The sequence below is a fragment of the Talpa occidentalis genome, unplaced genomic scaffold (assembly GCF_014898055.3).
Source record: "Talpa occidentalis isolate TD23 unplaced genomic scaffold, MPIMG_talOcc4v2.1 talOcc4.3, whole genome shotgun sequence".
Lineage (NCBI taxonomy): Eukaryota > Metazoa > Chordata > Mammalia > Eulipotyphla > Talpidae > Talpa > Talpa occidentalis.
This window is the reverse complement of record NW_023603184.1, coordinates 38494933-38521393: the sequence shown is the minus strand read 5'-3', so window position 1 is coordinate 38521393 and position 26461 is coordinate 38494933. Positions and strand designations below refer to the sequence as shown.

The following is a 26461-nucleotide window of genomic DNA, read 5'->3' as shown; positions in this document are numbered from 1 at the left end:
ACCACTTTCCTCTTCTCCTCCCATCTCTAGCTGAGACTCTCCATTAGCCAAATCCAACCAGAAGCCAGAGCACAGGATACCTGTTAGTTCAGTCTATATGGGTCAGCTTCCTGGGGCAGAGACCAGGGTCAGGAAAGGGTAGAAGGGCATCCAGGCTCCAGGGAATTCTGTCTTGTTTCAGTAAGGCTTCGCCATCTGCTGCATGTGTGAGTCTCTCTTCTAGCAGACCCAGATTCTCTCTGCTACAGTCAAATTCTTCTTGTCCTATGACTCATGGCTCCTACACAGGTCTCTTCAGTCCTAATCCATGTTGGGAGCATCTGTCTCCTTCCTGTTGTCTCTAAGTCATGACACCTCCCTTTATCACTGTCTAGCCCTCTGAGTGACACTGGTCATTCTGGCATAGTCATAGAGGCATTGATTTGTGACAATGAATTCATGTTTGATTCCTACTACCAGTTTAAAATGTCTTTTTTTTTTTTAAAGCATGCATACAATTACTTTTTATTATTTAAAAAAAAAATTTTTATTTAGGGGCCTCCCCTAGTGGTGCAGGTGGTTGAGCGCAACACTGTGAAGCTGTCCGCAGCCTCTGCAGTGCTGGCTGGATAGGCTGCCGAACGGTGAGAATCCCACATGGCACAGCAGACCTCTCCTGCCTCGCCTGCTGCTCCCCTCAGCAGTGTATTTTGTCAGTCTGCCTGTTCTGTTCCCTGCTCTGTGTCTGGTGAATCTTTTCACACTCCAGCGCATCTGGCCTGTACCCCTGTTCTTGTATGTATGAATAAATAAATCTTTAAATAATTTTTTTATTTATTTATGCATACAAGAACTGGGGTACAGGCCAGAGGTGGTGGGGGGTATGAGACGATTCACCAGAGACAGATTGGGGAGCAGAACAGGCAGATCCACTGAAATACATCGCTGAGGGGAGCAGCGGGCGAGACAGGAGAGGTCTGCTGCGCCAGCAGACCTGGCTGGGGATCGAACTCATGCTGGGGTGGCTGCGGATAGCTGGCTGCGGACAGCTTTCACTGTGCTGAGACTTAACTCCTTGCACCACCAGGGAGGCCCCGAAAATGTCTTGATTTTTGCTACTTCTCTTACTCTCTCCCACTACTATCCTGTAATAAGTCAGAAGGAGGCTCTAACTACAATTTTGGGCCCTCCTCTCTTGTCCCCAGGACTGTACTTCCTGCAAATGTCTCTCCTTTTTGTTGGTATGTGGCCTTGACAAGCAGCTTCAGTGCTTGTCAGGTAGCCAGCTCCACAGTGGCAGTTTCTGCTCCAGGAAATCCTGTCTCTGAGGCTAAGACTAAAAGGGGAGGGAGCGGGGGCCTAAATCAGTGAAGGGTATCAGCCCCAGTTCACCTCACCCCTTCCTGGAGACATTCCAGTTTCTTAATAAATCATACATCCTTCAAGGTTGGATTAAACATCAGTTTCCAGCCTGGGGTCATATAAGGAAGTTTGGGGTGTTTTTGGAAATTAGTCTCCCAAGCTCGCTGCATAAGGTACACGTCTCCACTTGTCCTGACTGCTGTTTGCCAATCCCATTTCCGGTATCAGAAAACTTGATTTCTTTTGAGGGGGCTCTCCTACCTTCACTCTCAGTTCAAAGAATTCCCATATGGCCGACTTCACCCTTCCAGCTCCAGGTTTGGGGAACTAACTCAGTCAGTTCCAGGAAACTCAGTCCTAATACATTCCTCAGAAATTTCAGGAAGGTAAACTCTTCCCAGAGGGTTGATGAGATGCCAGGATGGAGTTGTTGGCGTCATCTTACCATTACATGAAAGAGTCTCCTGAAAGAGAACCCAACACAGAGAAAGGCAGAGCAGTGAGACAGAGACAAATTCACGGTGACTTGACTTGTGCTCCTGAATCGAGCCATTCCAGAAGCTAGCTGTAGTCCTACTTTCACATTTACATGAGTTAGTAACTCTGCCCTCTCCTTTCATGTTTTTGACCTGTGTTAGATATGAATTTCCATGATTTGCAATCAAAAGGATCCTGATTAATACACTTGCTGAAAAAACTATTCTTAGTGAAAGAATTTTTTGTGAGGGCACTAGAGTGCTGCCCTCACAGCCACAACTTCCCTCTGGTGTTGAGGTAATATTCCAAGGCCATTTGTGCTCTGGCTGGATCAGCCTGTACCGGCATTTTGGAAGTAATGGGAGGGAGGGGCATGTTTGGCTTTTTATTTTTTATAATGGTAAGAACATTTCACATAGTATTTATTCTCCTAACAAAATTTTAAGTACACAATACAGTATTGGTGCAATGTTGAAAGGTTGGCTCTTTACTTAGGGTAATGATTAAAACACAATTCATCTGAGAATTGAACTTCCCATCAAAGACCCTGCAGGGCAAGGTCCCAAAGTGCAGCCCAGGTGTGTCTGCCTGCTCACCATGACCTTCATTCGCCCCCTTGCAACAGGGTGGTCCCCAGGAAAGGGGGAGGTTCCCTGCCCCACCCAAGGGAGGGTGGAGCTGAGCAGCAAGAGGAGAAGCAGAAGAAGAGACTGAGGAAGGAAGCAGGATGGAGCCAGGAGACCTGGAAGAGGCGCATGGAGCCTAGAGACACGTGAAGAAACTGCGCTTGTCTTTTGGTCGTGGACGGGGTGACACAGATGTGGGTGAGACCCGTGGGGAGGTGACAATGGCAGCTTTTATCTTGATGTTGATTTTGCTCTTTTCCTTCCGGGCTTGTCTGGTTGTTTGTGACCCTTTGCTGTGGGTCCCCACTGGAAGATACTTTAGACTTGTGGCAGGCTTTGGGGCCTTGTTCTGGACCAATCCCATTTGAATGGACTTTTACCCACGAGGGGACGGGTAACTTTGGGTGCTTCACTTAAAAACTAGACTCTTTGCCTTACCTGTATTGTTTCCTAGTTTTATTAAAGTTCCTTCCCATTAAAGTCTCCTATGTTTTGTGTTGATGCGGCGGATGGCAAAACCCATTTAGAATAGGCAGGTTTGCGGGGCTTGGGCTGCCCCTCTCCCTGTCCTATAACACCCTCACTAAGGAACAAGACTCAGCACTCCTCAATTACGCCAGAATAAATCTCTACCATAAGACCTTAGTGAGAATACATGTTGGATTGTAAACTTCTATTTAGAGATGGGGATTACAAAGGGAGGCCATTTCCCAGGATTGCCCCTCTCTTTCTGCAACAGATTAGCTCTGGGCTTGTCTTTCTTACCCAGAATGGCAAGACTGTGCACAACCTAGTAAAGTCAATACCCTGAACAAGAATTTATTCTCAGTAAACAAAAAAGCCTCCAGCTACCTAGCTGCATCTTCTTCAGAAGGCACAGGAAAAGGGAAGTTTTGAGTTTTCTGTAACAAATATATTCTTTCCTTTTACCTGTTGTAATTCTCTAGAAGCAATTATATAATATACTCATTAATCTCCCTCTAGCTGAAGATCTGTTTCTACAAGTTAACTGGAGCCCTTTGAGATAATATTTTTTTGCTTAAATTGGTCAGTTTATTTCTATCACTTGTTCCATGACCCAGCTGGGGTAGTGGATCACTTCTTTCCCTTGCCTTGGCTCGACCGCTGCTTTCTCCTGGTCTGTGCTGACGTAAGCACTTACCTGCTTTTTTCCCCTCTGTCTTCCTGCCTCATCTTCTGTGTCCAATGGCTTAACTCCTACCGCAAATCTTAGGTTAGTTCCTCAGAGGAATGGGTGGCCTAGCTAATCCCCGTGGCCCCACTTGGCCAGAATTTGGGGTCAGGCCATCTCTGAGATCTCCAACAAATCCATGAGCCAGTTGCCATTAGGGCCCTCAGAGTAGCTAAGGGAAATGGGGGGAAGTGGAATAGGGTAAGGGGAGCAGGCTTCAGCAAGATGGCCAGTGTTATAGTTGGTTTAGATCTAGAATTGACTGTCCCTTTACCTCAGCTCTTCCATCACGCCCAAGAAATGGCCTCCCATTGCAATCCCCAAATCAGCAGAGATCTCTGGACTGAGGGAGGCCCACCTGACCAGAAAAGAGAGACTGAAATAAAGATGGAACATCACCTACAAGGACCAAGTAAGGGGTGAGGGGACCCAGAGAATGTAACTTTACCTGCTCACGGGCTGTCCTCTCACATGGATTGAGCTGTTCTAGGTGGCCTGAAAGGCAGCACCAGAAGCAGGTGTGGACATTGCAAGGGGGCTAAGAAATATTTTCTCACAATCAGAGATGTCCCACAACAGTCCTGACAGCCTTTTAAGACAGTTAACTCTCGGACCTCCCTGCTGGTGCAAGGGGTTAAGACGCAACCTATGAAGCTATCCACAGCCACTGTAGCACGAGTTCGATCCCCAGCCAGGGAGCTACCCACATGGTGCAGCAGACCTTTTCTGCCTTGCCCACTGCTCCCTTCAGCAGTGTACTTCTGCTTGTTCTGTTCCCCACTCTGTCTCTGGTGAATCCTCTCATCCCCCACATCTCTGGCCTGTACCCCAGTTCTTATATGCATAAATACATAAATCTTTAAAAAAATAATAAGACAGTTAACTCTCCCTTTTAAGAAGTGCTCAGTGAAACCTGGGTGAATATTTGGCAAGGTGGCAACAGAGGACTTCAATAAGATTAAATTGGTTGAACTAGACGGCCTTTGTGCTCTCTTCCAGCCTTGAGCTTTAATATATGGAATAGTTAGCTGAATGAATGAAGATTGAATGACTATTTATTGCTTCATGGGTTGAATGAAGGTTGATTTGTCAGAGAAAGTAAGTGAATGAATAAAAGAACAAGTAAAATTAGCTGGCTGCTTCAGTAAATACAAGAAGACTGGTTTAGTTGAATGAAGATTGATTGGTTGGTTGAAAGAATGAATTAGTAAAATATAGTACATAGAAGAGCAGGTTGGTTGAAGGACAGTTTGATGGTTGATCAGATTCAGTTTCTTGGTTCCTTCTCTATTCTCTATCTTGCCCTTTATCCTGCTTGTTTTTCTTTTCCTTCCAAGTATAGTCAAGAAGAAATGTTTTAATTTGTGTGCTGGCTATTGAAAGCATTGCAGGCTAAAGATTGCTTTTGCATAATCAGGATTTCATCTTAGGCAAATTTGGTTGCCCAGGCATGTGCCCATGGTGACTGGTCTAACCTGCTTCAGGGCTGATGGGAGATCTGAATTTGGCATTGTGACTAGGGGAGTGGACCTGAAGGTCACAGCTGGATCTGAGCCTGTTTGACCCAAGGGCCTGTAACTGGTGTGGTCACTCTACCAGTGTAAGGTACAAATTATGGTCACATTTTTTCCCTCTCCATTAATTGCTTGAGCTCCCACAGATCTTATCAACAGGAAGTCCAATCTGAGCCTCTGGGGGCCTTCTCTCCCACCACATAGCAGTACTCAGAGCTGGCTCCTCCCAGAGGTCACTGCTGAATTCCAGTGTTGCACCACCTCACTGCTCAGAGTTCCTGTGGCTATGAACAAATGACTCCAAAGGCCCAGCTCTCTCACTCATACCTATGAGGTCAGGCAATTTTCTCCAGGGAGAAATTCCAAAGTGACTTCCTAGTCTTTGGTCTCAAAGTTGAACCTGGTCACCAATGTAAGGTCCCCTTCCTATACCATTGAGTTCCCCCTGGGGGCCCAGAGATTCTTTCTTGTCAGTCAGCAGAGCTTGCTGGGGTTGAGGGAGTTGAATAAACTTGAAGCACACAAGGAAAGGGACTGGGTCATCTCCCACGTGTATCCTTGAAGCTCCATTGTCCACTGCAAATATGTTTCTTCTTCCCCAACTCTACATACATCCCTTTAGATCTTATGAGAAGCAGTCTTTGTCAGGCCACAAAGTGTTCTTCTTTCTTCTCCCAGGGCATACTTACATTTGATAACCTCAAGTGATTGTCAAAACAGAGAGCACCTCCTCCAAGGTGGCTGGCTAAATGCACCCTCAGTGACGAAGAGCAAGGAGCTTCCTGCTACTGTTAAACTTGGTCTTTTCCAGTTAGTACTCCAAAAGAGAAATGGCTATTATTCAGGAACATTTTTTAAAAAGATTTATTTATTTATGTATATAAGAACTGGAGTACAGGCCAGAAGTGGGGGGTGGGGTGGGTGAGAGGATTCACCAGAGACAGAGTGGGAAACAGAATAGGCAGATCCACTGAAATACACTGCTGAGGGGAGCAGCAGGTGAGGCTGTGCCATGAGTGTAGCTCCCTGGCCAGGGATTGAACTCATACCGCAGTGGCTGTGAACAGCCCCATAGGCTGCGTCTCAACCTCTTGCACCACCAGGGAGGCCCTAGTCAGGGACATTTTAAACCATGCCATGGGGGAGAATCAAGTGTAGGCTGGAAGCAAGGGGTTGAAAGAATTCACCAGAGACAGAGTGGAGAACAGATCAGGTATATTTATTGAAATACACTGCTAAGGGGCCTTCCCTGTGGCATAGCAGTTGAGCACTGGGCTGCAAAGCTGCCCGCAGCCTCTGCAGAGTCGGTTCGATCCCCAGCTGCCAGGCAATGGTCCCACATGGCGTGCAGACCTCTCTGGCGCCCGTTGCTCCCCTCAGCAGTGTATTTCGTCAGTCTGCCTGTTCTGTTCCCCGCTCTTGCCCTGGTGAATTCTCTCACCCTCCTGTGCTTCTGACTGTACCCAGTGCTTGTATAAATAAATAAATAAATCTTAAAAAAAAAAAAAAAAAGAAATACATTGCTAAGGGGAGCAGTGGCAAGACAGAAGAGGTCTGCAACAGGCAGAGTGAGGGTCCCAAGCCTCTATTTCTACTCCAGGCATCATTGATCGGTTATGGTGATTAGTCTTGGGTATGTCCCGACTGATGATCTGAATCTTAGCATAATGGATCATCAGCATTTTGGATCAGCTTAATGAACAGGTTGCCATGGCAGTCCCATCAACTCCCTTTATCCATTCAAGCCTCCCAAACTTGCCTGCTGGGCAAAGTAGGGGGGTTTAATTTTGGGTTTTTTTTTTTAAAGCTTTATTTATTTATGCATATAAGAACTGGGGTACAGGCCAGAGGAGCAGAGGAGGAGGGTGAGAGGATTCACCAGAGCCAGAGTGAGGAACAGAACAGACTGAAATACAATGTTGAGGGGAGCAGTGGGCGAGATAGGAGAGGTCTGCTGCATCATGTGGTTAGCAGCTCCCTGGCAGGGTAGGGACCAAACTCGTATTGCAAATGCTGCGGATTCACAATGCTGTGCTTAACCTCTTGCGCCACCAGGAGGCCCCTAGTTTTTAAATTTAGTAATGATACCACAAGATGCAGTCTTCTCAGAAAGACCGAAGGGACCTAGGAGGGCAGGACAAAGCAGGGAAAACCAAGAGAAAGTGCCCTCCCATTTGAGCACCATCCACATACCTCACTAGCCCGGCTCACCTTCAGTTAATCACTGCCATCTCCTCACTCAGACTCCATGTGGCCTTTGTGTAAATTTTCCTCTGATAAAGTGACTTTACTGCTAAAATTTGTGTGGTTTTTTATAAAGTCTATGCCAGCCACATTGAGATACCACTATACACTCATTAAGATGCCTATTATAAAATAAGAAAAATAAAAATATCAAATGTTGAAGAGCATGCAGAGAATTTGGAGTCCTTGTACATTGCTGATGGGAAGCAAAATGGTACAACCGCTATGAAAGTGTCTGGCGGTTCCTCAAATTGCCATATGACCCAGTAATTTCACTTCTAGGTATATACCCAAAAGAACAGAAAGCAGAGACTCAAACAGATACTTGCACATAAATGTTCATAGCAACATTATTGTGATAACCAAACAGTGGAAACTAAATATCCATTAGCAGATGGAAGGATAAACTAAACATGGCTTCTATGTAAATACAAACAATGGAATTTTATTCAGCTTTAAAAAGGACTGAAGTTCTGATATATATGGCTACATTGATGAAACGGAAACAACATGCTAAGTGAAATAAGCCAGACAAGGGGTACAAGTATTGGATGCTTCCCCTTACATGATTAAGTAGACAAATTCACAGAGACAGAAAGAAGACTAAGCGAGTACCAGGGGCTAGGGGCGGGGGAGGAAACAGGGAGTTTTTATTAATGTTTAATAGGTACAGAGTTTTAGTTTGGGGTGTTAGAAAAGTTCAGGAAATGGATAGTGATGGTGGTTGCACAACACTGTGAATGTACTTAATGCCATGGAAATGGACGCCTGAATATGTGTTTTTTTTTGAAGATTTATTTATGCATACAAGAGCTGGGGTGTAGACCAGAGGTATGGAGCAGGGGGTGGGGCACCGTGAGAGGATTCACCAGAGAGAGTGGGGAGCAGAACAGGCAGATCTACTGAAATACACTGCTGAGGGGGGAGCAGGGAGCATGACAGGAGAGGTCTGCTGGGACATATGTTTTGTTCCCTGGCCCACTGAGGATCGAACTTAGCTGCAGTGACTGGCGATAGCTTGATAGCACTGTATCTCTAATCCCTGCACCACCAGGGAGGGCCTGAATATGTTTAAAATGGTAAATTTTATGATATATATGTATATACATATGAATACATATACATACACAAAATAAAACCAAAAAACATATCCATGTCACCTTTCTTTGCCTAAGGCAAACATTTGTAGATTTCACCACCCAAAGTTGTGATTCTGAAGGGGCTAAAGCAGCCTGAGCCCAGAGAGATTTCTTTCTTACAGTTGTGAGATTAGATGGGATGAGAACTGTGGCAGCACCCAGCTCCACACAGGAGCAATTTCTTCCACTTCAAATCCTGACTGGAGGGGCACTTAGGGTGTAAGAATCACTTCTAACACTTTTACACTGAACCTCAGAAGCCCAGAAAGGAGGTGTGACCTGTCCAAAGCCACACACTTTCTTGACTCACTCGTGGCCCAGCATTCTGTTCCTGTGTTGGGGTGCTGAAAACAGACCACCTTAGCGTCTGGGCAGAGTTTCTTTGGAAGCTGAAGGCCTATTATCTCTGGACTGTGAAGTTTATTCAGCTGGTAGGGACCTAGAGCTAGGATGGCCCTGTACCCAGATGAAGAAGCAGCCAGCTCCATCTAGGTGTGTGTGTGTGGACGAGGGAGGCATATTTACACACAAGCATTTCCCTACCTACATTTCCTCCCTTGGTATCTTCCTTCTATTCCACTCTCACCTCCCATCTGGCATTGCCTCTACTCACTTCGCTAGCGAACATCCCCACCAAACCTCTTTGGGTACAGATGGCAAGACAGCAGAGACTGATAGGCCAGGATAGGAAGGGACCCAGATTAGTTTTTCTGGTCAGCAAACCAGAAAAGTGCAGGCAAAGCACTGGAGAGTAGGCGTGCCTGGGCCCCTGGTCAGGACAGGCCTGTAGGTCAGACATTTCCTTCTTCTCCAGCTGCTCTTCCAGGTCTAAAAGTTCCTGGTCAAGGGATAGAGCTTCAAACTTTTCCGCAGCAAAGTGAAAGAAATTTAATGAAACCCCACTCCTAGCCCCAGAGGGTAAATAGCAAATTTACACTAGAAAACTTCTGATGAAAAAGGCCTGAGGTTGGGGCCTCCCTAATGGCACAGGGGTTAAAGTCTCAGCCCTATCAAGCTATCAATCCCTGGCCAGGGAGCTACCCACATGGAGCAGCAGACCTCTCCTGTCTCACCCACTGCTCTCCTCAGCAGTGTATTTCAGTAGATCTGCCTGTTCTGCTCCCCACTCTGTCTCTGGTAAATTCTCACACCTCCTGCCAACACCCCTCCCTCCCAAACACCTCTGGCATACAACCCTTACATACTCTTGTATGCATAAATAAATAAAATAAATCTTAAAAAAAATAAAATAATAAGGTTCAACTTGTTACAAAACCGTGACCAGCCAAGAGCTGATTTTAGAGAAGTTTTGAGGAATTAAAAACCTCTTAGGCACAGGAGACAGTCATCTCCTCATCTCCACAATGTCTGAATTAATGTAGGCAGCAGGAAATCTGGAAAAAGAAATGAGCGGAAACAGTGTCAATGGGTCAGCAGCAGGAACAGAGGTTAATACAGACCATGGGTGGGGTGAAGGGCCTGACCGTGCCTGAAGTGGGCATCTGGGAGAGCTTCCTACAAAATGCTCCTAAGTTGAAATTTAGGCAAGCTAGGAGCATTGGGCAGGCCCAAGGAGTGGAAATTAAAGAAAGGTGAACTAGTCAGAGGAGGTGGCTCTGGCCCCAGTGTCTTGAAGCTCAGGGTAGGCTGGTCTGTGTGTGTATATATGTGGGGGGTGGAAGGGGAGAGATAGATGGAGTGGGATGGGAGGTGGCTTACTCCAGAGTCTGAGGGGAAAACTCCACACAGGTGAGGACTAGACTCCCTGATCCCCAGGAGTCTGGTATATAGAATCCTTCCACCCTGGGAGGAGACTCCATGCTTTCAGGTGGGTCTCAGTGGGCAGCTGGTCTGATGGCTTTCTTTCTGATGACCCCCCCCCCTCAGGCTACCTCCTTTATCTCTGCCTGACACTGCCCTCCTGGAGCCTCTACTCTTTACATGTGCATCTCTTGGTCTTGTGCAACAGACTTCAGAGATGGCGTTGGGATGGTGTGGGGGTGAGAATGAGAGGTGAGTTCATGACAATTTAGAATCCTGTGACAGCCAGAAGGGATCATGGGGATTGTCTAACCCAAACTTCCCATTTTTTAAGTGAAGAAATTTAAACCCAGACCCACGTGAGGAGTTGTCCAAGGTTGTGCTGGGAATAGAGACAAAAGTAGAGCCCAGCCTTCTAACCCCAAATAACAACCTTTTTACTCTGTTCAGGATCTTGCAGGAAGAAAATAAGCATTTTAGCTAAATCATTGAATCTCAAACTAGATATGTCTGTTTGAAACACTGCACTGAAGTCAATAGTGGTTCCTCCAGATCTTTGGAGCCATTTGCTAATAAACGCAGACACTTAGTCTTTTATATGATGGTCTGCATTCCAGCCTAGCCAGAATGTTTCCTGGTAATTTGTTTAGATTATGATTAAAGAGAAGTTTCAACATTTAAAAATTCAGGTAGAGAATCTGCAAACATCTATGGCTAGTTCTGGAAACCCTCAGCAAACTGAGGAGCCCAGTTAGAGAAACACTGGGCTGGAAAAATAGTCAGTCCAGGGAGTGGGTGGGACTGGGCAGATCTAGCTGTGGAGTCATCTGTGATGAGATGCAATGTGGCACTCGACTCCTGCCCTGGGTCCACCCAGCCTGTGATGGGAGTGCCTGGGAGTGTCCTTCCCTTGGTTTCAAACCATGTGGGAATCTGCAGGTCCCAGATAGAACTGAGTTGTCCCTTAGCCCTTGCTGAGTGATCCTGATCTATTCTGGTCTTTGGTATTCGTCTGTAATGTGATGGATTGCCTGGAGTTGTTGGTGGGGATAGGGTGGATGAAGAGGGCAGGAACATTCATTTATTAGAGCTACACTGAAAACTGGGCAGTTAATATATCAAGAGCTGTAAAGATCACCTTCCTCTCACTTCAATTCTGAGACATTGTCTTTTAGAAATAATGTAAGAGGAAAACGTCTGACTCTAGAATGAAGACTGCTAATTACTCTTTAGTTACAACTCAGAGTTTGCCTCCCAGCTACCAACTTACATTTTCATTCATCGATAAACATCTGGTCCTTTGACAGCCCAGGAAAACCAACAAGCCTCTCCAAGTTCCCTCAGGCCCACATGTCCCTCCCTCCCAAAGTGGGCCTACGAGTGTTACCACTGTGTTAGCTACTGTTCCCACCCCACACCCACTAAGAACTGAGCCCCTCATTTCTGTCTTTTCTATTCTATATGCCTAGGATCCAGCAGCAGCTCATCTGGACTAGAGAAAGCACCCAAAGGAACCAATGGAGACCAAGTATTGCTGGCACACATCCCAAGCCCCTGTAATAGCTCTGTACCTGAGACCAGCTGACTTCTATAAAGTAAGAACCAGGGCTGAGACTGCCTCTTTCGCTTCACTCTCTGCTGGCCTCCCAGATTCTTTGGCTCAGCAACGCCCAGGATTCCGGGCATGTCTGCCTCTGGCCTTCTAAAAATACTCTGACTGCCCAACGCCTCCCAGATGTCTGGGCGCTGAGTCTGTGATTTCCCTGCTAGTAATGGGTCAGCCCTGACATGGGCAGTTGGGGGTTGCTCAAGTAGCTCAAGCCATTTCCTTTGCCTCCTACCACCCCAGCCTATCAGAGGCTTGGCCCTGCCCCACCACCCAACCTTTGCAAGGTAAGGAGGTGGGGGCTGAGCTGGACTGTCTGAACTGAGACCTCAGAGATTGTTGATTACAAGTTCTCCCAAGAAGGGAGAACGGAGGTACATGGCCTTGCCTAAGGCACTTGTGACACTAAGGCCCTCCCCTCTCCCCACTCCTTACACCCTGTGACAGTCCAGATCTGTAAGCCAGATCCATATCTGACTTCCCCAGTTGTAAACTCCTGACAGCAATCATGGAGAGGATCCCTGAGTTACCCTCAGTGCCTGGAAGAGTATCCAGTCCAGAGCATGTGTTAACAAATGCAGATTGGATTAAATGATGTAGGAGCAGCCAGGGCTGCATACAAACCCTGGGCTGGAGACAGTCTTTGGGTTCTAGTCCAGGCCAGTCACTGTGACACTCTGTGTCCACATCAGTTGCCCTGGATGTACTAGTTTAATGGGAGCTGGATGAAACGGTGTCCAGTGGACCAAGCTAGCTCTGCCCTCCCGAAGACTTGAATTGATGCCCTATTGTATATTCCTGTCTCTCCCCCTTTTTTTCTTCCCCACTGCTTTGCTCTGCTGTGTTGTGGGACATGTCTTGCTGGCTATGTGCCTCTGAACATCCCACCTCTGGTCCCAGTCCCAGGTGCCACCCTCTGACTTGGCTGCTGGGTACCCAGCAGTGAACACTTTGACCCCCACTTATTATCCATGTGATCTTTGGTAACACATTGACCTTTTCTTGGCCTCACCCTTAAAATGGAGATAATAAAATCTACTCAGAGGAATGTTAAGAGAATCAAAGGAGATCCCACACCTCAGATTTCATATCATAAGCCTCCTCCTGCAGAAAGTCCTCTCTGACCTTCCAGAATGGCTCAGGTGCTTTTGCTGGCTCTCCAGTTCTGTCCCTTGCATCATGTCCACTCTGCATGGCCATTGTCTCTCTAAGTGTCTGTTCCCCATCAGGCTGGGCCCAGCACAAGGTCTTCAATAATAAAATGCATAGAGAAATTTGTTGACCCTCAAAGTGAGTGAATAAAGCTTAGGGGAAAGGCAAAGAGCTGTGCAGATGAGGAAGTCTGGTCTAGGATGGGTCTGGTGGACAGGGCAGGCTCTGGTGTTCATGCATTATTCAGTCATGGCTTGCACATATCACCGTGTTCCCAATAGGCTATACCACATAGCTTAGATGTGTAGCAGCTTTACCATTGTGGTTGTGTAATCACCCTCTCTGACATTTGCACAACACTGATTGCCTAAAGACATATTTCTCAGAGCATATCCTGTAGTTCAAGTGATACATGACTGCAACAACTTCTTGAAATCCTTCCCCCACTTTTCTGTTTGGTGAATTCATTCTTCAGGATCCCAAGAAATCATCTCTTTTCCTAAGAAACTGCCCCCTCTCCCCTCTGGACTCCTGATGCCACTGTAGGATTTCTTTACTTGTCTGTCTCTCTCCTCAGCTGGTTGAGTTCCCCGTTGGCTCTCAGAGCACCAAGTACGGTTTCTGGCACAGGTCCAGTAAAGGTTGTGAGGGGAAAGAGCAGATGGAGGAAATTATTTCCCAATCTCTCCTGGGGTTGAACTGCCCTATCTTCAGGGGTTCTCCAAACTTAGGATGATAATAAGTTGTTACCAAAGTGAGAGAAGGGGAGGAGCAAGCTGTTGTCTTCCTCCCAGAGTCACCTCTTAGCACATGTGCATTAAACATGAGCTGATGAGAAGGATTTATGGAGAGCAGTGAGAATATGCTCCTGGGCGCTGTATTTGTACCTGGACTTTGCTGAGGGAAGACACAGAAAGCAGACTCTAAGTACAAAAGGCCCCTGGAAATCCCTTGACTTGAACCTTCATACTCAATGTATTTTACACATCAGTTTTATACTCATGGTGATCTGGTTGCAAACAGTTTAAGGGTTAATTGACAGTCATGTTAGTTGTGAGAAGATACTGTCGCTGGTGAACTCTCACCAGATAGCAGAGAGATGCCGTGCCTGAAGGGCCAGTAGAAAGGAGATAACAAAACCAAAGCATTTATACAAGCTAAAGCCCTTCAGAGCACCACAGATTGAGTCCATTTAGTTCAGAGTCAGGCCTCCCTACAAAAATAAATGCCCCTGATATATCACTACATTCCTGCTCTGGGAAAATCCCTTTTGGGTCGTCTCCCCATCTGCAAAATGAACAGGTTTCCTCAAGGGCATTTGAGTCTATAATGAGTTTCCTCATGTGAGGCTTTTCTTTCTCTAACAACAGGTCAAATGAGGTTTTATTAAGGTCAAAACTCCAGTCTCATGAAGTCTGGATGATCAGACTTTCCTGCCACAAAGCTCAAGGGTGGGCAGTGTTCTTGTGGGGGATCCACCATCAAAATTGTTGTGACGGGGCACCTCGGAGTGGCCTAGGGTTTAAGTCTCAGCACTATCACTGCTGCAACCTGAGTTTGATCCCCGGCCAGGGAGCTAATCCACATATGGGGAAACAGACCTCTCCTGTCTCACCAGCTGCTCCCCTTAGCAGTGTATTTCAGTAAATCCACCTGCTCTGTTCCCCTCTCTGTCTCTGATAAATCCTCTCACCCCTGCACCTCTGGCCAACACCCTAGCTCTTCTACGCAAAAATAAATAAAATCTTTAAAAAAAAAAAAGCAAAATTGTCGGGGCTGGGTCCCCAAGGAGAAAAAACTCCCCATGGGCTGGCATAAAAGCTTTGGCCCTTAACTGGCTTACTGCCTATTAGGGCTGAAAGGAAGCCTGGCTCTGAGAGAAACGGAAGTGTCTGAGGTCTGACAGTTGCTCTCAGTGCTCTGCAGCAAGGAGGGAAGTAAAACTGTGTGGGCAACTGGCAGCCTCCCCTGAAAGCCCATGGGAGAGTAGCAGGTTAGGCTTGTGCAGATCTACTCTCTGGTTCTTTGCTCTGGTCCAGGCCAGGGGCAATCGCTGGAGAGTAGGCTAGCCCAAGAACCTGGGGGAGAGCAGAAGGAAAAGCCCCAAGCTGATTCCTGAATTTGTGATTCTTTGGGGCCAGTTTCCCCACTTGCAAAAATGGAGTATGGGTTAAATTTGCCTTTGCCACAAGGATTCTGGAAAAGTGGGTACTGAGGATGGAGAAAATCTCCATCCTGTCTGTTACACTGCCCACAAGAGACTCACAGCCCAGTGAAAAAAGTTACTGGATCATAAGACAATCATCATTATCACTGTACCTATCAATAATGATAATCTCTCAACAGAGATCACCTAATCCAGCCTGGGTATTCAGGGCAAGCACCAGAGGTTAAGTGACTTGTTCAAGGTATCACAGTCAAAAAGCAGTCCAGCTGAGGCCAGAGACTTGAAAGAGAGTTCTGAAAAAGACATAGCTAAATAGAAGTCTAGTCAGTTTGTGCTTTGTGCAGTCATCAAGATTTGAACAAGTTTACTGAGACCCAGAGGCTAGAGACTAAGTTCAAACCTAGGGGACGTCTTTACAGAAATAGGAGTTTTAATCTGCAATGTGAAAGTTCACAAGGAGTTTTTCAGGCAGACAAAAGAGGGAAAAGATGACAGTAGAGGAAACAGCCTATGCAGAAATGTAGAGTTGCTACAGAACCTGGTAAGTTGCCACACAAGCACATATATATGTTGTGTTTGGAACAAAAGACACTTAAAATGGTGAGACTGAGAGGTTAAGTCAGTCAAGATAGCTAGAGTCATGGGGTGAGGGGTTTGATGTCACATTAAAGAATTTGGGCTTAATTTATAGGGCGGGGGAGCCACAAAAGGATCTTGAACTGAAAAATACATGGCCCAGATAGCATATTAGAAGACTTGCACACTCTGGCAGCAAGGAGGACAGAGGACAGGAGAGAAGAGGGTTGGGGGAGGGGCAGCAATGATGGTAAGGAGGCAGTGACAGAGGATTGAGTGTATCTAGGTTAGTGTCAGGTCCGGCCCCTATCAAGAAATAGAAACTTATCAGGAGCTCACAAAGATATACAGGAAATGAAAATGGAAACCTGGACCTGCTACAGCTATGATCTGATCAGGTGCAGTTAACAGGGGAAGTGAAAGGGTTGGGGTGGCCGGCAGCCCAACATTGAGGAAGGTGGAATAGTTTCTGAGAGAATGCAGGAGGCCTGTCCTTAGGTGAGATCTCTGTTCAGAGCCAGGGCAGAGTGAGGACCATGTTCTGAGGGAGGCCACTGCCCACCATGTCCCTACCAAGTCCCAGCCTCTAGTTCCTGTCCTCAGGAATCCTGCTTCCTTCTGTCAAGTCTTTGCTCAATTCTCCCCTCAAAGTTGCTTTTCCTCCTCCTCCCTGCTTTTCCAACACCATGTGGTAGCTGGCCGGGACTTGCCTGGCCCTCCAGGGAGGCTGCCCTGAGTAGCACAGCTTCCAGGCTTCCCACAGCCCTGCTGCTCAGCCTGCTTGAGTGGAGTGATAGAGCTCTGTCTTGAGGCATGTCTTGTTCTGTGGTCTTAGCTCACCAAATCAGTCACTATTAACCCACAGCAGATGTGCTGTCAGAGCTGCTTCAGCCCACAAGAGTGCTTTAGAGGGGGTGGGCATTTTATCAAGAATATAACAAAGATAAAAATGCATACATTGTGCAAAAATGAAAAATGATGTAAAAATTTATAAAATAAAAAATAATCAAAATCAAAATCAAAATAATAATAATTAAACAGAAAAAAAGAGAGCTTTAGGAGTGATAGGAAGTCAGAGTAAGACCCTGGTGTCCTCAAAGAAGATGTACTATTCATGCCTGCACTAGGGCAGGAGTAGGGAGGGCTGTTCCTGGGTCAGGCTGGTTGATTTTTTTTGTTCTGGGGACAGTCTTGACCTGGTTGAGCAGAATAGGCAGATTGGGTGGAGGGTCATGTATTAGTCAGGAGGCCATAGGAAGGAAGCCGTTCACTTGTAATGGTTGAAATGAAGAGTCTTTAATGAGGGACTGCTGAACTGAAGTGTGGGTAGGTTAAGGGAACAAACAAAAAACTGGCAAGGGACCCACCCAGAGACTAGGGCTGAGCTGGGGGGTGGGAAGGAGTATGTTACCAGAGCCCAGTAAGTGGAAGGGCTGCCTGACTGGAACAGGATCAAGGAGAGAGTGCGGAAGTCACCAAAGCAGGGGGAGAAATTACCCAACCTCTCTCGTCACTCATCCTCCAATCTCCTGTTTCTCATTGTCCAAACCCGAGTGGAGAGGGGAGACCATCTGGAGAGGGGGCCTGGTGATGCAGCCCGTGGGGGTCAGTCTCCAGGCGCACAGTGAAGGCCAGAGGTTCTGGATAAGGTGCATATGCAGACTCATCATCTCCAGATGTGCCTGAAAAAATTGGAATGTCCAGATGGACTATCTGGAAAATGCCTATGGCCTTGACACATCATTTCTCTGTGATCATTGCTGGGTTAGGGTTTTTCTGGCTGCACCAGAGAAAAAAGGTTAAGCTTTACCTTTACATTCATTCTGCTACCATCTAGAAAGCATTTCTGGTCTTGAGGGCTATAGAACTAGAGGATGACAGTCATGTGGACTCAAGGGTGACTATTCCAACAGACACAGTGACTAAGGCCACAGAGAGTGAGAACTGGGCCCAGGGCCACAGGGTTAAATAGGATGGGGTTGGAGAGCTATGCAATATCCAGATTATGTAGTTAAGGCCACATAGCCAGAAAGCAGTGGGCCAAAATTCAAACAGTCAATCTGACTAGGAATTTGACCCAAGGTCTTAACCAAAATTACCCAATGTTCAGGGAAGAAAGGCTCTAGGAGTTAGTGTGATGCAGCCCCAAGGGCCTTGTCCTTCAAACCTGTCCGTCTTTTAATTTAGGGTTCATGAACTCACAGGCCTCCCCTGGGATAAGTAGAAAGGTCATTGGCCCAGTGCAGTGGGTGAGGACAGGGTGCTGCAGATGAACAGGCTTGTACGGGCCCTCAGCACATCCTTCCTTATGGTACTATTCTGGGCCTTCTAGCCTGTGACCTGGCTGCCCACCCTTATTCTTCCCCTGTTGGCAAAACTCTGGGTCTTCAGGCTTTCACATTCATCCACACAGCATGCCTCCTGGGTGGCATGCTTTTCCAAGGTGCTGGGAACAGAGTGATAAACAAGATCTGCCAAAGCTCTGTAGAGAAGGACACTGATGGGATAGGGAAATAGAAGACTCACATGTCTATTACAGAGCGTGATGAACACCACAAAGGAATATCACTTTTTTAAATTTAGAGCAAACATCCAAGCAGGATACCCGAGGCCACAGTCTGCCTTTGTGGCCTCATTCCCAGTATTCACTACTGAGATTGCAGATTGCTCCAAAACTTGACTCAGAATCATCCAGCCTGTGGTTTTTGTTCTTATTACTGTTCCTTTCCTGGGAGTGTCCACCTCTTGCATCAAGGTCCACTTTCAGGCCAACCTTTGGGGTTCCTTCTTTCAGGCAGAGGCAGCCTTCCCCAAATGGAACTACTCTAGTAGTTTGATGCTGTGGTTTTGGAATTTCTTACTGATGCTCCTCATAGTGAGGGAATTTAGATTTTTTTTAAAGATTTATTTTATTTATGTATCCAAGGGGTATAGGCCAGAGGTGTTGGGGGTGGGAGGTAAGAGGATTAACCAGAGACAGAGTGGGGAGCAGAACAGGCGGATCTGACACTGCTGAACGGAGCAGTGGGCGAGATAGAAGAGGTCGGCTGTGCCATGTGGGCCAGCTCCTGGGCCGGGGATAGAACCCTTGCCGCAGTGGCTGCTGATAACTTCATTGTGCTGAGACTCAACCTCCTGCGCCACCAGGCAGGCCTGGGAATTTAGATCTTGAGAGTTCCTATTAAGTCAATTTTCTGTTCTACTCTCCCTGAACACTGTAGTTATGATAACTGCTCCATTAAATAATGGCAGCCTTGTTCCCAAAAGGAACTGATAAAGCAGTTAACCCTAGAGTAAGACCACCTGGGTTCAAATCCAGCCTTTTCCTCATTGTGTGATAACAGGCAAGTTACTAAGCCTCTCTGAGTCTCAGTTTCCCTGTCCTCAAAGTCAGGATAAATGGGTGTGGTGAGAATCAAAGGGTTAACACATTAAGACCTTTGGAGTTGTGCCTGGTACTCCATAAGCATGCAAGAAATGTTAGCTATTATTATTACAGCTATTACTAGGAGCCAACCAGTGTGCTTGTAAACAATTCCACACACCCAAGCAAATCTGATGCAGATGCACTCAACATCAGCCACACTTGGAGATAGGGGAGGGTGGGGAATTGTAACCCCATTTTAGAGATGAGTGGAGGTTCAGAGAAGGCAGAGGCATTCATTCATTTAACAAGTATTTTTCTGAGCATTTGCTCATGTCCGGCCCTTCCTCTCTTCCCATATCAAACTTACTGATTCCTTAGAGGAGGGGCTGAGGACTCCATGTTTTAAACAAGCCCTTTCTAGGTGATTTCCTAGATTCTCAGGCAAATCTAGGAAAATACTTGCTTCTAGATTACTAGGGCAAGCATCTTGCCATAATCCAAGTTTGGACCTGGCTTTTACGGGGAACACCATCTTCTGGTGGCAGATTTGCCTAGCAGTTAACCACACAACCCCCGGAGCCTGATTAATTGGGTACAAATCTGTTTGCCACTTATTGGCTGTGTGACCTTAGGGTAAAATGAGGCTAATTATAACACTGACTTCAAAGTTGGGAGAATTAAATCATTTATGTGACGTGCTGACACACAGTAACTATTAAAAAGTATGAGCTATTATTATTATTATTATTGTGCCTAGTGTAGACAAACATCAGAGAGAAGGCGGGGGTGGTGGATTTGATGTTTCTTATCCCAGGGTTGGCTCTGCCTACAGCGTTGGCGGCATCTGTCTCTTCGGGGAGACTCACCACCTGCTCCCTTCTGCTGGAAGAGCTATCCCGAGCCAGGGAATTCCCTCCTCTAGAGACTGACAGCAGCTCCCAGCATTTTGATGCCACGCGCTCTGCCCACAACAGTGTGGTGAGAATTAGATCATATCTTTGGGCCAATACTGGACTAAGAAGACAGGCAGATTTAGGCGCTGGAGGTGTCCGTCTAGGAGGATTGAAAATGAGTGGGGAGTGTGGATCCTGGGGAAGCTCCTTTACACATCCTGCACCAGCTTCAGGTCGTGGGTGGTGTCCTCTCACCCAGGCCACAGGATGGGTGTGTGGAGATGCAGACAGGGGAAGGGCGGGTGCCCAGGGAGGAAAGGCAGGATGCCAGGGCATCTGCCAGCCCTCCAGAACGCTCATTTTGGCCCACTGCCCTCTGGCAGGGAGCAGGCAAGTGTGTTTTGTTTTGGTATTAACAGGGCAGGCTGTGGGAAAGTAGGCTGCAGGCTTCCTAAGCTGAGCAGGGCCTGCTCCCTTTGCAGGCCAACTCACAGGGGTTACAGAACCCCCCCAACCCCCTCCCATCCTGTTATCCCTCCCCTACATCTTCATCTCCCAATCCTGGTCTTGTCTGACCCCCATGCCCCAGCTCAGCCTGGAGGCCCTCCATGCCCCAGCTCAGCCTGGAGGGCTCTCCGATGGGTAGCATCCTGTGCCTCCCAGACTGGACTTTGGAGAGACTCCCTGGTGGAGGCCCCAGGGTTACAGATGAGGAAAAGAGGGCTGAGGGAGGGCAGGGATTTCCCAGGTCCTCAGGTGAGTCAGGGCAGAATTGGAACTGCAGTTGAGCTCAAACTCCCTGTGGGAATTCCTCTTTTTTGTGTGTTTTATTTTCTAATTTACAAACAAAACCAGAACAGAATGAAGGGAAACTGAAGGAAAACACATGCATGCACAAAGGAAACACACATTTGTGGGCCAGGACGGTTGCAGGCGTTTTATATAAACATTCACATTTAATTCCCACCACAACCCTGCAAAGAATCATTCTTTATTCCCCTTTCATGAACAAGGAAACTCTGTTGAAAGAGGTTTTAGTACTCCATGAAGAATCCAAAGCTAGGCAGGGGAGGAACCAGACATCTAACCCAAGTTTGACTGACCGCAAGTCCCTGTAATGTCACTCCACCCAATCCTGATGTTTTACCCATGCATCCTGGTTTCACAGGTATCATCACAGTGCATCCCCTAGTGGGGTGGTCCTTGTCAGTGCCCCACATAGGCAGTCACTCAGCCTTCCCTGATGTTTCCCAGGATAGGTGGTCACTAACTCTTCAGCCCTTTATAGATCATGGACCTGTTCTCTTGCTTAATCTGTATGGAGAAAAACAGGACTGAATTGATGATGTTCCAAAGGGCACAGTCAACAAGGGCCTGGCAAAGACAGGTGTAGAACCCTGGTTTCTTCCCTTTAATGTCAAAACCACGAGACTGCTAGCTTCTACCATAATTCAGGGACTGGCTGATCCTCCCCATTCCACCCCCAAGGTGCAGCACTGCAGCAGGGCAACAGGTGACCAGATAATTCCCTGCCCCAGCACCTGCCTCTGGGGGACTCACCTCTAGCCATAATTAGACCCCTGTTACCACCTGGTGGGATCTGGATCTCTATGATTTTAAACTCAATGCTGTGACCTTTGGTCCACGTGTTGAGATTAGGAGTTCCTGGAGGGCCAGGACTGGGTCTTACCCCACGGATTTGCTTCCGAGTCCAGAATTAGGGGCTTGTAGAATAATGCTGGATGAATGGTCTTATTTTGCCACAAATGCACTGTGTCCTCAAGAGAGCTCTTGCCCTCTCTGGTGGCCCTGATCCTGAAACCTCATCCCAGTGTGTACTGATTTTGTCTTAAGAAGTGACTGGTGGGCCTCCCCAGTGGCGCAGTGGTTGAGCGCTGGGTTGCGAAGCTGCCCACAGCCTCTGCGGCGCCAGTTCGATCCCCGGCTGCTCCCTGGCCACCTGAGGAGGGTCCCACATGGCGCGCAGACCCCTTCTGCCGCCCGCTGCTCCCCTCAGCAGTGTACTTCATCAGTCTGCCTGCTCTGCTCCCCGCTCTGGCTCTGGTGAATTCTCTCACCCTCCCAGACTTCTGACAGTACCCAGCACTTGTATAAATATATAAATAAAATCTTTAAAAAAAAAAAAAAGAAGTGACTGGTGGAAGAGGTAGGCACATTCCCATATCAGGCTGACTAAATGGCTGTGTTGATGGGATTAGCTCACATAGGAGCAAAGGCCAGGATGTGTGTGTTGGGGGTTGGGATGGAGGGGGAAATGCAATTAGGTTTAGAAGGGAGGTGAATGGAGATGAACTCTGCATTCTGTACTGTCCACACCAGTATCTTCAGTGAGGCTCAGAGAGGGAACAGCTGGCATTTGGATACTATGACAGGCACTCCTGAACAGCCTGTGCTAATGGAGGATAATGACAGAGAGGGAAAGGGGATAATGGGGGCTGTGAAGCCCAGCTATAGGAAGGATCGGGGGATGCTTGGTGCAGTATGAGCAGGTGGAATGGTGGCTACTTTTCCTGGACAGAGGTTTGGATACAGTTTCAACCTGTCTGTGACTCTGGACCAGGGATGGGCAGCTGTTCCTGTTCTAACCATGCTCAAGGGCTGCCGCATGATTTTTCTCCTTGGGGTTTGTTCTAGAAGGACTGTGAATAATGGACTAGCTCATCTTCCAGTGCCCACTGATAATCCTGCTTGAGGCCAGCTTTTATTGCTGGCTCTGACTTAAACTTAGAATCACATTTCTTCTGGAAGACTGCATAGCAGCATGCTGGATGGACAGCACAGCTTTGGTTAGAGGAGCTAAGAACTAGGCTGAAGTCTTCTGCACTAGTTGTCTGATCTTGGGCAGGTCATTTCACTTCAGAGCCTCAGTCTATAAAATCTGTGAAATGGGGTCATATGTATCTTGAAGTGTTGTTATGAGAGTTAGAAATAATATAAATCATGTGCCTAGTTCAATGCATCAAGGAAGCAAAATAAATGGTAGCTGTTATTAATTCCTTCCCAGGGTGAGAATCACATCTGCTTGCACAGCCCCAGGGATGGGGAGCTCACCCCTCTAGGGACAGCTTTGCCTGGAAAATCTTCCTTAGATGCAGTTGCAACCTGTCCTGGTTCTGTCTCTGGGGCCACAGTGCATGCTGATCTGTGACCACAGGATAGCTCTGCGGCATTTTCCTCACTGAATCTCAAGAGATCTTACTAGTAACATGGTGCTTGCCTGCACTGGAGGAGCAAGGCTCTGGAAGTCCCCAGCCTTCTACAAAGGGGTACATTTTAAGAAAGGTTTACATAAGTCACAGATATCCCTTTCCCCATCTCTGTGGAGAGTGGAACATATGACTTGTATTCTCCTGACTTTTATTTTTCCTGGGTAAATTCTTCCAATTTCTTTGATCATTCCTCCTAGAGGCAATTAGGGGAACTGGACTCTGGTCCCAAATTCATCACTTCAGAGCAGGTTATTTATCTTCACTTTGCCTCCAGTTCTTCATTTGTAAAAGGAAGAAAAGAATGCTCTCTCATAGGATTATAGTGAAGAATAGCTTGGAAAAGTAATATGAAAATTTGGGGTTTAGAAAAAGCACTGGATATATATTAAACACAATTTTTAGAAACCACAGTTTTGGAAAAGCAATTAGCAGGTTAAGTCCATGTGGCATTGCTCTTTATAATGCCTCCCAAAGAAATCATTCCAGAAAGTCAATGTCACTTCTACCTTTAGAATAATGGCAAATCAGGTGGAGGATGCCTTCCTCCATCTGTAAAATAAGAGGTATGACTTTATCTGTGAAGAGCCTACTAAGTTACAGGCTTGCTTACTTACCTTACTTTGTAGTTGGGGACTAAGCCCAGAGAATATCCAGCAGGTAAATGGTAGAGGCTTGATGCCAAGTTTCCTAACATCTGGCACTTTTATACTCTCAGTGCTTACTTCTAGAGGAAGCGGATAGGAGAAGGATAATCTATGGGTCAATCTCTAGTTGCACGCAGATCTAGGATTCAGCAAATCTTTGTTAGACACCTATTATGTGCAGGGCACTGTACCTGGGCAAGCACTGTGTTACCTCTCCCAGCTCACCCAGTGCTTTTCATAGAATGGTTGGTCTGGAACTCAGCCTTGGTACAGGCCTAGGCTGATTCTGTCCACTAACCCCTGGATCCCCAGTGCCTGGCACAAAACAGGACTTTAGCAAATATTTTTTTGAGTCAACATCGAATAGAGCATTTTTGGGCATTTTGTGTTGGGCCCTGTGGCATGAGAGATTCTATTTACTATAAACCTGTGAGGCTGGTATTATAATCCCATTTTACAAGTGAGGAAATAAAGGCTTAAGAAGTCCAATGACTAGTTGAAGGACTCACAATGAATTGGGGAGGGCGGGGGAGGTGGAGATGAGATGGAGCCCAGCCTGGATACTTTAGGCCTGAGCTCTAGATGCTCCCCACAGCTTTTCAGGATGCTGGGCCTCTACCTACTTATTCTCTTGCCCTAGGTCTTCCCTGATAGTAATCGAGAACTCTGGTGAAGAGCTAACTTTTGAATGGCCTCAAGGAAACCAGAAATAGCAAGGCTGGCCATCAGTTCACATACAACTCTAGATTAATCTGAATCAAGCATAGCTCTGATTCTCTCACCTTGCTGTACAAGGCGATCTCAATGTAAACTAGCTCAGTTCAAGTTCCCTCTTCCCAGTTTCTGGCCATGTGGTCTTGGGCAAGTTACTTGGATCTTTCCAGGTCTCTTTGTGAAAAGGAACTGCTAAGCAAATAAATCTTTCCTGCTAAAGGGTGTTAGGCCTGGTGCAGTAAATAATACAATGCAATTGTAAAAAACAAGTTTGCTTTCTTGATAAACCTCTCCTTAGAGAGCTTTCCATCTAAGCTTTAGCTTACCTAAACGAGGTTACATTTTAACAAGGTGGGACAGCCTGCTAAGTTGATTTGTCTCTCAAATGACATCCCCCAATGTCCATCTTTCCCCCTTTGTCTAGGAGTTTTACAGCAGATAGTTGCGCTTGCTAACCAATGTTATCAATGTAAGACGGTTGTGTATAAAAGAAACCCTTTGTCTCTAGACAGGTGCTCAGACCTTACTGGGCTACCCAGGTTCTAAGACCTCATGCTTGTGTAATAAAACTTCTCCTGACCTCACCATTCCTGAAGTACTGTTCTTCCCCCGCCTGGGTAAAAGGCTAGAATTTATTTCTGCAACACTTGGCCTGACTAAACTTCTGAGAGCAAGTGACTGGGACCCCAACTTTTGAAAAACAAAACAAAACTAAACAAAACAAAAAATGGTGGAGTAATTAGTTCAACCTCCACAGAACTATGCGACTCAGAGCAACTCCCAGGTCATGGGAAGAGGTTATTTTTATTCTTCTAAGGACCCCAAGGGAGAATGATACCTCTTCCCACATGGTCGGGACAGAGTAGGAAAAGGGTGCCTGGATGAGTATCCTCAAGGGCACATGAGGAAGCCCAAGCTCATCCAGTCAGGACAGGCGGAGTGGACTGGCACCGGAAGGCCCTGACTTCCAGATACTGAATTTCTCCATCTGTCCCTGCTGTCTTCTCTACTTTTGTTCGATTTGGAGAGGTGTTGGGCTTGGAGAACGGGGTTCTTGGGTTAACTCTGGGAAGTTTCCCCAGAGCTCCTCTTTCAGTGGTGTAGGGTAAATGGAAGCCCTCCTGCCATTAGCATCAATGATCGACACATGTGGTCTTACATGCGTGCCTGATGGCGGCACCTGGGGTATGGTGCGGGTGTGCCTAAGTGGGTGCACCTAAGCCAAGAGACAGAGCACATAAGGGCGGCAGCAGAGGCCAGGAGGTGGCAGAGGACTGTGCAGCAGAATGCAGTAGAGACTAGCAAAGAAGAGACCATGAGTGAACACCAGAGAGCCCGGAAGGAGTAAAGATTTGCCTGGGGCCAGGAGGCCTGCCAGCCCTGCACCTGGTTGCCTCACTACAAATGGTGTAGAAAGATCATTAAAAGCCTGAAAAAGCCACTGAGAGCTCTAGGATTCTCCTTTACCAGTCTGCCCGGATCATAGAAAACCTACTCTGTCTTGCTGGCACAAGCAGTGGCATTCAGCGCATTTCTCTATGACACAGGCATTACTTATATTTAAAAGGGCAGGTTTATTACAGAAAGGAAGAGAAGAATAAAGGACACTTGCATAGACACAAGCAGGCAGAAAAAGCTGCCTTTGAAAGGGACAGTGTTGCTGAGAAGCCTGCATGGTCACAGGTGGCAGCCTTGGGAGGAGGTGCCTCTGCTGCTTTACAAAGGTAAAAGTGTTATAGAGCAGCCCCGATATTGAACGGGTTCCTGGCTGTGGGTCCTCACCCGCGCGCTTAAAAGGGACTTATGAATACTCCACTA

At 46.9% G+C, this 26461-nt stretch overlaps 1 protein-coding gene across 1 annotated transcript in view; it reads left to right on the top strand.

Annotated features, from left to right (window-relative positions):
• Positions 1-26461, top strand: part of FCHSD2 (FCH and double SH3 domains 2) — a 255934-nt gene that overhangs the window by 22912 nt on the left and 206561 nt on the right. The window contains exon 3 of the mRNA XM_037522929.2: positions 11764-11889. Coding sequence (XP_037378826.1) covers positions 11812-11889 — 78 coding nt within the window. The 5' untranslated portion in view covers positions 11764-11811. The remainder of the gene's footprint in view (positions 1-11763; positions 11890-26461) is intronic.